Source organism: Colletotrichum costaricense (genome assembly GCF_030867565.1).
Source record: "Colletotrichum costaricense strain IMI 309622 chromosome Unknown Scaffold_1.1, whole genome shotgun sequence".
Lineage (NCBI taxonomy): Eukaryota > Fungi > Ascomycota > Sordariomycetes > Glomerellales > Glomerellaceae > Colletotrichum > Colletotrichum costaricense.
Genome location: NW_026848230.1, coordinates 3740743 through 3753989, shown reverse-complemented (window position 1 = coordinate 3753989; position 13247 = coordinate 3740743). Strand labels below are relative to the sequence as shown.

Here is a 13247-nt window from a genome sequence, read left to right as displayed (position 1 = left end):
CAGGCGGGAATTTGACCGACGTCAGCGTCAACGGAAATGATGGTGACTGGACCTGAAAGATTGTGTTAGCGCGTGGTGACGACGGGGAGTTTGTGGCCGAGGGACGTCGACGTCCCCCCAAAGACCGTTCGGGAGACGGTTGGCGAATTATTGTCTTTGGCTAGGAATGGCCTGTACTGGGGCCAATGGAAGATGCTGTTTGGTGCATAAACATGAACACGTAGGGCGCCCACGGCTGCGTTCTCTCTTCCTCTCGATTACTTCTTCGTTTGCATCGATCAACCGGGTTGGATGTCACAGAAAGAAATTGCTTCATTTGCAACTTCAAGAGGCCAGAAAGTCTAGACCGCGCCGTTGTCATGGTTGAAGATGGGCCATCTTGAGAAGGCAGGAAGAAGGCAGGAGGAACTTCGGAACTTGCAAACTCGCTCTTGCCATTGGAATTTGAGGTACCTGGGTACTTATTACTTCCAGATTGCTTTGTCAGGAAAGGAGAGGTACGTATTCCTCAGTGGACTACGCAGTAAGTTTGAATGGAAGGAGAGGAACGTTCAACAGAAAACGGGAGGGCAGGAGCAAGCCAACGACATGCTGCATCGTCGACGGTTCGTCAAAACTTCAACGGTCAACCACAGCCAGAGAGACGTCGATGTTGCGCCCTTCCAGATTCCTTCAACATCGAGAAAGGCAATGTGCCCCTCCAAACATGCACTCATGAGCTTCAGAAAACCATACCGGCCTGTCGCTATTGGTTGCCTCGTCGCAGTCTCTGTTGCTTGCCACACGCTCATCCTCCACTTCTCAAACCTTAACTACCACGATCCCTTCCTCTCGCGGACATTGAGGCGCCCATTGTCGTCCAACGTCGCCTGTCGTGTGCTCCACCGAGCCGGTAATCCGACATTTGACTCCAACCATGTCCATGTTCAAGTGGGTGTCTCTGAGCGACCTTTCACAGCCCCTGGCCCGTCGGGCTCAGTCCCATACATCAGGTTCCAGTGCCAGTTGCAAGACTCTATACTCTGGTGTCTGCACTTCGTACACTGCGAATGCTGTGGCATTGTTTGGCCAGCGGCATATCCAACACCATGCCCCGTTTCAACCCAACCAACACCTCCTGCATCTTCGGCCTCAGTTTCCCTGCATCTACCCGCCTGTCGTGCCTCTTTCCCTGATGGTTGTCAGTCGTCGACAATGCAACCGCCAAGCACCAAGCCCAACTATGGGACGTGTCGAAAACTCTGGATTCCTCTCCGCGCCGCCGTCCCCCGGGCTTGAGTTCAACACCATACGACACTAGGCGTTCGGAAGTATGGATATCACTACCATTATTGACTGGGCGATGCCGACGGAATACAGCGGCCGACGGCAGACCACCCCGCACCACCTCACACACTTTCAACCCACCTCAACTTCTCGTCAACACCTTGGCTGGTCAGATGCCGCCACCGAAACCTGACTTCGCCCTTCCCTCTCCATCGGACTACATCTGCAGCATCTCGCCTTTCTGCAAGGCGCATACCCATATTATCTGCATACAAAGGCCACGCCACAGCGCAAAGCATACTACCAAACAAGCAATGACTTGCGTCTGCCCGCCCTGACTCGATCCTCCTTGGGCCTTTCTGCGTTTACAAACCGCAACTGCCGCGTGGGGTCAATGGGGCTGATCTTTGAGCCCCAAAGATGCGATGCAACTCGACATGTCTCCGTTGCTTGCTCACCGCTATGCTCTGGCGACACCCGGCTGTTGTCGCAGTATTTCCCTCACTCGCAGGTTGCGGCGTTTCTTGCAGAGGCAAGCCGCAAACGCATGGAAGAAGGCAACAGGTGCAACGTCCCCCAGGCTGCCTTACCTGTGAAAGGCGACGAACGATACTCAACACAAGGGATGGCTGTCTTGACAGCCACGCCGACGACCAAAAAGAGGCAACGGCGATACTCTTCCCCGGTTTTCTTCCGTTCAGACAAGGAGCATCCCATTTCAGTTGCTTCGCCAAACAGCCCTGCCGAAAGACATGATCCTAGCAGGCCTGTCGTTGACGGTGTACTATTCATTGGCCTTGCCAAATGGCTTGACTTACCCACCTGTTCAACGCGTTCCTTCGGTGAACAACCATGGAGACCATTTCGCTCTGGACACTAATTCCTCTGGAGAAGCTTTTACTCTCGTCTGCTGTGGTCCCCGTCAGACAACGTTGACACTTGGACAGGGGCAGTCCCGGAGACCCGCCAACAACGTCCGTTCCGGCGAAGCCCAAGACGGGGATTCCCCCGTCCTGACAATCCCAAGCCCCTAAACAGCGCCGTTGGGTTCACACCCGACCAATGTCGGGCACATCCGTCCAAAGGGCATTTGCTGTTCATTTCAGGCCGTTCCGCTTTATTGACCCACGAGTGACCTGTTCTAGCCTCCGGAGACCGTCATCTCGGTGAAGGAAAGAAAACTCTGAGATGCTTATTCTCGCATCTCGATCTCGCAACGTTTCATCCAGATCGGCCGACGATGGCGGACCTTGATGTGCTACGTGCGCGAGTTTGATACGAGATGATGCTCTCCACGAAGCTTGGAAGATGCATGCAGCAGACACAAGATTCACGCTGAGTTCTCCACGGGCAGGTCGATGAGGTTTGGAATGGTCTGTTTCCCACGTGGTTCACTACAGTGCCAAGAAAACACCGTAACGTCATCTGAATTGAGGCCATGTAGCCTCCGTAGATTAAACCTGAGCTGGCGACTGTGCGGCTGAGCGTGCTGACCAGTCGCGCAGATAATGGCACTCTATATATCGTTGGCGCTTCTAACCAAGTCAATGCCCCGGGAGCTGCATTGCCTAGCAAGACAGGCAACGACACCGACTACAGTGAATAGTCGACCTGAGCACTAATGTGCCCTCAAGCGGCACTTGGCCATGCGTGATGGAACTAGTTCTCATCCAAGCGTAGTCCGTTCTTCCACGTGCCGTGATTGGGCTCGATATTGTCGACCAGCTTTTGATCTAGTTCACGAAAGGCTTAGACAAGGCGCAAACAGATGGACTATGCGGCTTAGCTTCGCCTCTCTACCATCTCTCGTCATCTCATCAGAACACGTCTTCTGTTCTCAAGAGTATGCCTCAAAGTAAATGGCAGGATGCGGTAGGTTTGTGGCAGGTAGCAGCAAACTCAGCAATTGCCGAAGATGGCGCCAAATACGGACAAAAACTCTGCTCGTACGCAAGGGCCCGCAACCGGGACCCTCCTTCGCCTCACTTTTGTCCTTTTTGAGGCCAACAACCCGCCGAACCAAAGTATACAGAAGGCGTCCGGCCTTGGAAGATAACTTTCGCGGGCCGGGGAAGACACAAAAGTGTATAGCCTGTGCGGCTGCTTACATTACTGAATGGACCCTTTGTCCCGGACACCCGGACGAAACTGTTCTCGGTGAAGCGAAGTGGGGTTGGCCAAGAAAGCCTGTGGTGAAGCGGGATAATAACCCGGGGTTCGTGGTCGACCGCTCCGGGGAAGGTGTCCGGGTCTTCAGGCTGTGTCCGTCCCGGAGACGGTGTGCGGGGGCGCGTATGTTGACGTTGACTAGAGTTAGAGATGGAGCAGGAGTACAGGTCGACGGAAACTCTGACTGAAGTTGATGAATGATGAGTTGGCGTAGTCCACATTGTCCACTTCGTGCGTCGTTGGTCTGACGCCGGTCCGGATTGAGCTAGACGACCGTTGATGGCGCCGGACCCAAAAGAGTCTCCATTCCCATGCTGGGTTATCCCGTGGGCAAAAGCTGTCAAAACCACGGCCGCGGATGGAAGTGATGGCGTGCACATCTTTTGAGACTGGCTTCGGGTGAGTTGATATTTCGAAACGAGTAAATAGACACGCTGTCCTGCTGAGTACGTAAAAGAATCTAGACCATCGTCTGCATCAACCCCAGAAGAAAACGGGGAGTGGATGAATACGCCATCCACCAATCTCATAACCCCCCCCCCCCCGGGCCTATCTAACACGGCACACGCGGGATCTAACCAGATCTCTACGCCAAACTTCCCATGGGATCCCACAGCGGCAGCACAGTCGGCTCAGTCCCAATAACCCCGCGGACCTCCTTGCTCAGGAACCGCGGATCAACAACAGCCTGGTAGACAAACTCATCCATCCACGCGTCGCTCATGACGAACCATCCCTTATCGCCCGCGCTCTCGCCCCAGCTATTCTGCACCCTCCACCGCACGCTCTCGCCGGTCTCCTCGTCGATGTGCACGGCAGTCAGGACCATGGCGTGCGTCATGGCGCTCTCGCCCGTCCGGAGGCGGCTGGCCTTATCCATGCCCAGCAGGGAGACGTTGAAGCCGAGCTCGTAGTCGATGAGGTCGAGGTCCATCACCCCGGCGGCGGAGTTGCTGAATTTCCCGACGTCGGAGCCGAAGAATACGGGGAGGCCTGCTTTGATCATGGCTACGCAGGCGGATTTGAGGGTGGGCATGGAGACATTTACGTAGGTTACGCCGCGGCCGCCTACGATGTTGCCGAGGCGGTCGACGGTCAGGAGGGTGAGGGGTTCGTGGCGCGGGTCGTGGACGAGGGAGACCATGGAGTCGATTACGGAGGAGGTGATGCGTAGGTCGGAAGAGTAGATGTCGCGGGCGAAGGCCTGGGGCGTTGTTTTGAGGGTGTGCGGTTTGGAGGATTTGTCGAGGTAGGTCCAGGTGAATTCGTCGCGGGGGTTGGGGGGCGGGCCGAGGGCGAGGGTGAGGATGGAGAGGATCTCGCGCATCATTTTCTCTTTTGTCGCCGTGAGGGTCTCTGCTGTAGTTGACGGGGAAGATTGGACGAGCTTGCGGAGGACGAGGGCGTATTCGCGGAGCTTCGTCTTGACGATGGAGTTGAGCACACCAGAGTTCATGGCGTTCCACGAGTCCGGGTACAGCGCCTGCGGGACGAGGCCGTACTTTTGGACGAGGTTGTAGACCATGTCCCACTGCCCGCCGTCGCTCACGATATCGCCCAGCAGAGCCTGGACGAGGCGTCCGTCGAGGTCTTCGCCCGCGGCGGCGGTGTCGATGATTTGCTCGAGAAAGTAGTTGCTCTTCTCGAGCTTGTCCCAGAAGAAGAGGTAGGACTGGGAGAGCTCGAACGAGTCGAGGGCGTAGCGGCGCATGAGGGCGACGCGGAAGACGTTCGTGGAGGCGAAGAGCCAGCAGCGGCCCGAGGAGCGCTGGTTCGTGATGGGACCGCCTTCAAAGGGGATTCGGGTGTTGAAGATTTGGGGGTCGGCGAGCTTGGTTGCTGTTGAGGTTAGGACTGTGCGGGGGTCTGCTGTGCTCAGGGCCGTGAGGGCGAGTCTGCGGAAGACAATGAGTTAGCTTTTTTGTGTTCTGAGATACCTTATCGTGGAGAATGGGGCTTGGTGAGTGTGTACTTGTTCTTTGGGTCGGCGAGGAACCTCGACTGCCAAGACTGCGTCTGCTGGACGGGGAGGCCCTCTGGCTCGCGGACGAGTCTGATGTCTCGCTTCTCGTCATCGCTGCTGCTGGAGGCGACGTTGACGAAGTCGTCGTCGGTTACTTGGAAGCGGCGGAGGCGCTCGAGGAGAGCCTTTTCGTTGGAGGCGTCCACGGCGGGTTTGGATGCTTGGGAACCCATCTTGGCTACTCTATCTTGTGTTGCGGACTAGGTCGTAGTTGAGGTTGTGGTTGTGGTTGAGCTTGAAGCTGAATGTGAAGTTAGCTTCCTCACAAGCAATGTAAGGGAAGCTGAGCGCGGTAAAATAACGGGACGTCACGGATGTCGACGCCTATTGTTGCAGAAGAGAAACACGATCACGCAATCGTTAGAGGTCAGAAAGCTTGGGAGGTTAGATGAGAGCTCAAGTCCAGATCTAACTACCGATGAAGAAGGCTGGGCTGAGGTTGTGCTATTTAAGACAAAGGAGCTGGCAGCACGAGTCGTAGACTAGAACCCCCCGCGACCCCTCACACCAACCATCCTTCGTTTCGATCCGCCTGATACCGGCCTTAGAGAAGGGGGTATAGTTGTCTCTCCGGGTTGCTTCGCTTGTGCTTGCTAGTTATCTTGGTAGGGAAGGTCATGAACAAGCTTCCTGGGGTAAAGTTGGGTGTGTGGTGCCCGCACTTGCGCGTCTCTCTTCTCTGTCTCACTCTTTCTCTTATCAGTTGGAGTCGAGTCCGAGAAGGGATGGAGGGGTCGGCGATTGCTCTAACGTGCTTCATGGGGGAAATCCAGCCATACAGCGACGAGGGTTTGGGGAACTTTGGGGTTGGGTCGACAGGGATTAGGTGCCCACGAGGGAGCGATTGGAGAGTCACGCACTCGCAGGCCGGGGGAATGGGGAACCATCAAGGTGCTTACTCTGATACGGAATGTCGGAGAGAGGACTACATGATGAGGTGGGCTTGAGGGGACTGATTGGGTTGTTTGTCGTGTTATTTAGGATTGTGAGTTTTTGAGTGATGGCGACGATGATGCGGAAGCACGCCATAGGGATCCACGATTGTCAAGTGCAGAAACGCTGGTTTACGTGTGCATCTTTGTTGCAAGGTAGTTATCGCCTATGGGATCTGATTTCCAGATGAGCATCGGTTGCCTCCGAATCCTGTTGGACTTGTTTTTCGAAGGGGATATCTTGACCTACTCCGTCTTCCCGATGATGAAGTGGTGCTACCTCCTGTTTGGCGTTATCAACAGCCTAAGACACATAAGAAGCGGGGAGCAGCATTACATCTCTTCGAATTTGGGAAACAGGTCAAATTTGATCAAGAAACGCGTGGGAGATAAGCCCAGCACTGCAATCGAGTCCAGATTCGTGCGCGGCGAAACGGAGGGTCCACTGATGCGGGAGGACCGGGAGATGACCGGGAAAAGCGGGGCCGAAATACGGTGCCGTTTGAGGCAGCTATCACGACTGGAAGCTTGCGTTGAACATGAGCTGTTGATCCTTCGATACATCTTATGCATCCTTTGAGTCAGATTTCATCCACGCATCAAGGTGTTGGGCCTAAGTCGGCCAGAGAGTACGAGTGCGGAGGAAGGTATATGGTAGCTGCCAGGAGACGAGTAAGGTTAGTATAGAACAGGACTTGGGACTTTGACGGACGAGTAGAGCATAATACGTCTTGTTTTTAGGAGGGAGTGGAAATGAGATTCGTTTGCCTAGATGATCTTTGGATTCTTCATTCTATCTGAGAAGCCCTCCTCTGCTTTCACACAGATCATACTACCTCACAGTCACGAATCCCCTCACCTACTTCATGGCGGTGAGGAGCTTATGGGGTTTAACTCTGGTTATCTTTTGCTCTTGACTTGACCAGCTGTAACTAACCGTAAAATATACGCACTTAACCTATGATAACAAGTAGGATTACTTGCAAGGTAATGATGAGAACACACATTCGATTTAATGTGTTGAAGTAGACATGCCTTGACGGGATATGGTTGACTGCCATTGAAGCTAACCACCATGAAATTCCCTCAACTAACCTTCGCATATTGCGTACAGGCCGCAACCCCAATTTGACAAGCTGAATAAGTACCGCGACTCTAAACCCAACCATCTTCTTTAAGCCCAGTTGTGCTGGGATATCGGATGCAGCGTTTACTTTCCGAAGTAGATCAAGAGGCGGATCAGTCTTCGGAGAGGTGGTCGACGGGAGAGAATAAAACAAGTTGGAGTTGCGAGTCGTTCGGGAGGTTATTCTCTTCTAAATTAGAAAATGGAAGCCATTCGATAAGTTGGGGATGCGAATCGCCCAGGAGGTTATTCTCTTCCGCATTGGAAGATGGAAATATTTCCAGCAGATTATCCATAGCCCCCTTAAGTTTTCTCGACTCTTCAATCGTCTCCGGCGGCGCATAATAGGTCTCAGGTTTGAGGAGATCGTCACACACTAAGGCAATTTACTCAAATCAGCACTTCTGTTAGCCAATGGCTTTGGAAGTAAAACAGATTCACCTTTGACGAGACTTGATTTAAAAGGCTCCAATGCTTCAAGTGCATCATCTACCTTGGGTCTGAACGAAGAACCTGATAGCTGCTTGGCTCGCCATACCTCGATTCTATTTCGGACTGCTTTCCAGGTTTCATGCTCAGCCTCAATCGTATCTTTGAATTCGAACCATGCCGGCGGAGTCGTCTCCGAGCCGTGTTTCGTCTTGCCTTCGAATGTGGTATAGACTCGGTTGCATTCTTTCACCAGTTCTACTACCGTGCCAATCGATCTTTTCAGATGTATGCTCGCCATGATTGTGGAACGAGGTTATTACGATATCTCTGAGCTTTGAAGTTACGTGTAAATCGGTCAGGCCATATGGAAAGGAAGGAAGAGTGACCTATAAGTAGGCCAGAAGCCCTGCGTCAGCCTGCAAATACCTTACCTGACACAAAGAGACCAGCTGCATGAACCTAGCAGCAACATGGCAGAACCGACAGAACAGGCTTCACTGTCGGCAAACCAAACTTTTCTTCTTCTTCTTTGTCTACCCGGTTGTATGTTCACCTGGTCTTTTGGAAATTGGCAGAATCTCAGAACGTCCTTATCACTGGCCCCAGCCGCCTGTGGCGGTTTCCTCGTCCTTTGTACTTCAACCACGGGCCAACGTTCACTGTTCAAGAGGAAAAAGAGTATGACGAAACTCGAGTTATGGCTTGCTCAAATTCGCTGCTTCAGATTTGGTGACTCAGTGGTTGTAGTTGAACAGATGCCGGTATACGACTGAGGGGACGACTGGTGGTGTACTTGATGATTTGAATCTGAACCTCATGTGGCACTGTCACAAGCACGCGATAAAGAAACCAAGAACATCATAGGAGTTTCCTCCTGGGATATGTAAACCATCGGCCCGAAGACACATACAAATCACTGTCTCTGCTTTTCGTTTGCAGTCTTACAACAGAAAGAGGCCATGGAGGCTGACCCAGGGGGTACTAGGGGTGCACCTCATGAAAGATAAGTTCTTAGGCACCTGTTCAGTGGAAAGGAGGGGAGGTGAGGTCTGGGGTGTTTGAATGCTGGGCACCCCTAATGTCCAAAGCGAAAGCGTGTTTTGGTCCTTCTCAAAGAAATTTATGGAAAACCGCATCTGTGGGAATTATGCCTTGATACCTATGGGCACATCTTTAGCATCGCTCTCAGCGGCCCTTTCGGTGTTGGGTGGGGCTCGCTACAGGGACCGTCCCGATGAACCCCCAGGCCTAGGCCCGATATGAGCCGGGAGGGCTACGCCGAGCCGGAGAACCACCGTCGTGGCCATACATATGCCGAGAAATTCTTCCCAGTTCACTCAAAGCGGCAAGTAGTTGTATGGCGCTTTCTAGTCGTGACGACATGCATCGGCACCTACAGTACTTAAATGAACTTGCGCGGTCTCTTGCCGCGCTGAAGGTAGTGCTCCTCGTAATGCCCTCCGTAGAATTGCCAGAAAGCATCAACGGGGGTTATTATACTTGCATGCGATGTTGCTCTGCAATTTCCAAAGGAGGAATTTCTGATTTAAGCGTTATGTTTACTCACCTGTCTTCAGCTGCGAGCTACCAGCTACTACCTTGCCTTATGCTCAGGCCCTTCCGCTCTCCAGAGCCGGCGACGAGTACCTTAGACACTGGGTGCCATGTCAATTTTGACATCGTCGGCACGTACAACTAGAAGAATATCCCAAATCAGACGCTTCTTGTTGTAGCGTTAGGAGGCAGATAAAAGACAAAAGCAAAGAGCATGAGAGACGGGGTAAGCCAAATCTATATGCCGCGACCCGGGACCCCACCCTGCACGGGAGGTCCGGGCTCGGGTCGGGAAAAGAGGGTCCAAAAGCTACAACCGCCCGGGCCTTTGTGAGTTGCTTTCTCGAAAGCTTCAGGCGTGTTGTTGTATCGACATGACTTTCGCGAATACTAATGAATGATGCAAGAGTATAGTGCGCGCTACTCCGTACTTTTAATCGCTCATGAATGCACGGGGCGCCGTATTGTGTCGCGAGCATGCTCGTTCAATGCCTTACTCCTAATTTACCTTACCCAGAAGAGAAGCATCTGACAGGAAGATGGCAAGGTTTGGCTAAAGTCACAAGGTCGATGATCTGTCATCCTGATCGAGTGGCTTGAGCCGAATAGTTGACGGAGCTCATCAAGTCCCTGAACCATGGTGGCAATAACTATTCTAAGCGGTCTACACCTAAACATGCGCGGGCACCCCCCCCCCCCCAAAAAAAAACAAAAAGGGCGCTGGGCGCTGGGACTTCTGTCAGTACATACCTCACTCTTATATAACAGAGGGAATTACTTGATTTATGAAGGATGCTCGATTGTTGATTGTTGAGGAGAAAGCCTGCAAGATGCGACATCCCGTTTCGCGAGCCCTTTCCTGCATCTGGCGTCCAGTGTGACATCTCGATGCGTCTTTTTCTCATGAGCGGAACATATTATTTGATAATCATGCTGTATTTTTCAATATTTATGATGTTTTTCTTCTTCCTTTTCCAGAGCCCAATAGTTATAGCTATTTGTTGAATGAACGACAAGGTGAGCCACATCTGTGGTAAAATCTGTCCAGAAACCTTCTGACCAAATGAACGAGCCGGAAAGCGCCCCATTCTTCGTAGTAGCTCTGTTTGTCGTGTGCCTGTTTTTCCCAATTTCCGTGCATTCTGAGATGCAACAATCTTCCCCTTAGACAACAGACGACATTTATATCTGCGGGGCTGATCTAGGGACTGAAATTGGCGAGGGACATCGACGAGTCATCCTTAAAGGTAATGCCTCTGTCGGCGAGGGACATAGGTGAGCCTTCCCCAAGATTCAGTTCGATATTTTTTAGCGATTGGTATAACTCTGAATCGTGACCTGGCATATCCTCGCGTTCGACCTTTTCCCTGTTATTGGCTGCTCCCGTGAGTATGTCTCTCACTGCATTACCTCAATCAGCAATCTTTCTAATATTGCTTTTTAAATTTGGCACTATATTACCTTTTTTGAAATCGGTTATAATGTACTCCAACCTCGCCTTCTCGAGTATGTTGCACTTGTCTTCGTATTGAGTCTTTCGCGCCCTCAAGACCAGCCACATGTGGGCATATGTGTACCAATCCTCAGGGTAAGCCGCAGTGCGTTCGAAGATCTGTTCAATGACTTCTCGGCAATCATCTAAAAGAGCCACTGTATCTTCGCCGGTTGATGGAGGAGGTTCTTGTTGGCTCTCCCCGACGACTGCCTTAATTGCGATAGGAAGAGAGTTCATGGTAGAAACGTTGGTGGTGCGTTATTAGCCTAGATACCTGGGAAGCAGAAATGAGTCCTTTAATAGACTAAAACACGAAAGATTCATCTCATTGCTTCGCCCATAGACATTCAGGACAAAGAGGCATGTTCAGCGAATGCCCTCAGCCGACCCGACTCGTCGCGCCTATGACGATCGAGCTTGAACGCACATACTGGTCACTTGGCGATCCATTCTCTTCTTTCTCTTTGTCGACCAAGCATTGTACTGAGCAAGGCAAGAAGTCACAAGTCTACCGACGTAAGCGAAACGCTTATTTGAGATCGTCCGCGGCGGTTCTCCCAATCCTTTGTGCTTCGACCCAGGATCCCAGTACGACGTTGGCGGTCGGAATTCCAGGTGTCTGCAGTCACATGCAACGGTTCCCTATGGGCATAGAGATCTCACAATTACGAATATCCTGGAGTCACAAGCAAAAATTCGTATTAAGTGACTGCTGGAATTTCCCTGCCTATTTTAACCTCGATTTTCCTCCTTATTCATTCAAGGCAATGTTGTAAGTGCATTTGCGGTACATTAGTGACGGCGGCGTGACGGAGGCGGAGGAGGAGGTGGTGTTGGTAGGCCTGGCTGGCAGTGGCACACTTCCAATATAGTCAAACTTCACAGTCAAATAGAAGAAGCTTTTAATAATAATGGTCTTTTTTTTCCTTTTTCTAAATGTCTTTTCTACCTTTTTTTGGTCGTTGATAAATTGAGCTTCACGCGGCAGGGAGAGAACTATAATAATGCTGGGGAAATCTTCAAGAAACAAGATGCAAGCCGGATGAGAGATGGAACGTGTCCAGACCCACGTGAAGGAAAGACACCAGCCGAAAAGTGCCGCATTCTTCGTAACAGCCCAAAATTCTTGATTCATATTCTTCAAGTCCGGCGGTGCTGCGGTTGCATACCTTATACAGCGGTTACTCCTCAATGCTGATGTTGATCTCCTCACAGCTCGCTTGGTAACCCCGCGTTATGGTTGCCCACCGTTGAAGTGACACTACGTGCCCGCGTTGACTGTTGGAGATTTACGGATGGATTGCTTCAACCAGCAGGCGTTTTGTTTGCTTACTTTGCCGGCCGCGGGGATGGGTAATTTGGAGGGTCGATTCGCTGGAGAGCATCCTTTGCTTTGCTCTGCAAGTACTCCGGGGAGTAGGAGGGGACGAAGCTTTCCTTGAAATCGCCCGAGAATTCGGCATAGTGGTTCCTGATAATTTTGCAAAACATTGGAATCCTTTCGAACAACAAGGTGCCCAGTGTTGACTTCGGACCGAGGCATGCCTCAAGATCTTCCTTCCCGGAACTAGATTTGGAGTCGATCTTGCCGAAATCTTTCGTCGTAGGCTTCTCGCCCAAAATTTTGTTACCCACTGTGGGATTTGCCTTCAACATCTCGCGGACTGTACCACTCCCGTCAGCATTGAATACCTGAATATCGGACCGTCGCGATGAATTACCTTGGATGAGATCATACCACAGTAAATCTAAGCACATTTGGATTCTCCTACGGAAGTTCGGGTCTGCGTCAGGCTTCGCCAGGTTTTCGTCGAATATTTTTTCTCCCTCTTCTGACAAGTCTCCGTTGTCGTCCGCACCCATGATTTTGATAGCCCACTGCATAAAGCTATGCTGAAGGTTCATAAGGGCATCTTTGTAGCCAGTATCGGAAGTCTCCGTGATGGCGCTGGCGAACATCAACAAGCACTTTTCAACAAACTTTGATGTCTTCTCATGTCCAAAGCGGAATATGCTTTTTTCGTCTTTAAAAGGACTGTAAATCGGTATCTGAGCCATGATTATGGTGTAAGGCGGTGTGGTTTCGATTCGGTTGCAGAGATGTTTTGTGAGAAGTGACCAAGCAATTTTGGAAAATGAAGATGAAGATGACGTCTTATGTATTCCAAAAGATATTTAGCAAATGCCCTCAACCGGCTTATTCCATAACGGGCCCGCGATAACTGAGCCTGACAGCACCCACTGAACAGT

General features: G+C 51.6%; 4 protein-coding genes across 4 annotated transcripts; 1 reads left to right on the top strand and 3 right to left on the bottom strand.

Annotated features, from left to right (window-relative positions):
- Positions 1 to 588: 588 nt before the first annotated feature.
- Positions 589 to 1278, top strand: CCOS01_01303 (uncharacterized protein; the record flags this gene model as incomplete). Its single annotated transcript, XM_060449499.1, has 1 exon — positions 589 to 1278. One exon carries the CDS (start codon positions 589 to 591, stop codon positions 1276 to 1278), a length of 690 nt encoding a protein of 229 aa, XP_060320937.1.
- A 2743-nt stretch (positions 1279 to 4021) lies between these two features.
- CCOS01_01302 (peptidase C1-like family protein) lies at positions 4022 to 5631 on the bottom strand (the record flags this gene model as incomplete). The annotated part of the gene is made up of 2 exons (XM_060449498.1): positions 4022 to 5330; positions 5408 to 5631. 2 exons carry the CDS (start codon positions 5629 to 5631, stop codon positions 4022 to 4024), a joined length of 1533 nt encoding a protein of 510 aa, XP_060320936.1.
- A 5072-nt stretch (positions 5632 to 10703) lies between these two features.
- Positions 10704 to 11234, bottom strand: CCOS01_01301 (uncharacterized protein; the record flags this gene model as incomplete). Its single annotated transcript, XM_060449497.1, has 2 exons — positions 10704 to 10903; positions 10964 to 11234. 2 exons carry the CDS (start codon positions 11232 to 11234, stop codon positions 10704 to 10706), a joined length of 471 nt encoding a protein of 156 aa, XP_060320935.1.
- A 1092-nt stretch (positions 11235 to 12326) lies between these two features.
- On the bottom strand, positions 12327 to 13055 carry CCOS01_01300 (uncharacterized protein; the record flags this gene model as incomplete). Its single annotated transcript, XM_060449496.1, has 2 exons — positions 12327 to 12661; positions 12770 to 13055. The coding sequence occupies 2 exons, from the start codon at positions 13053 to 13055 to the stop codon at positions 12327 to 12329; spliced, it is 621 nt and encodes a 206-aa protein (XP_060320934.1).
- Between the last annotated feature and the right edge of the window lie 192 nt (positions 13056 to 13247).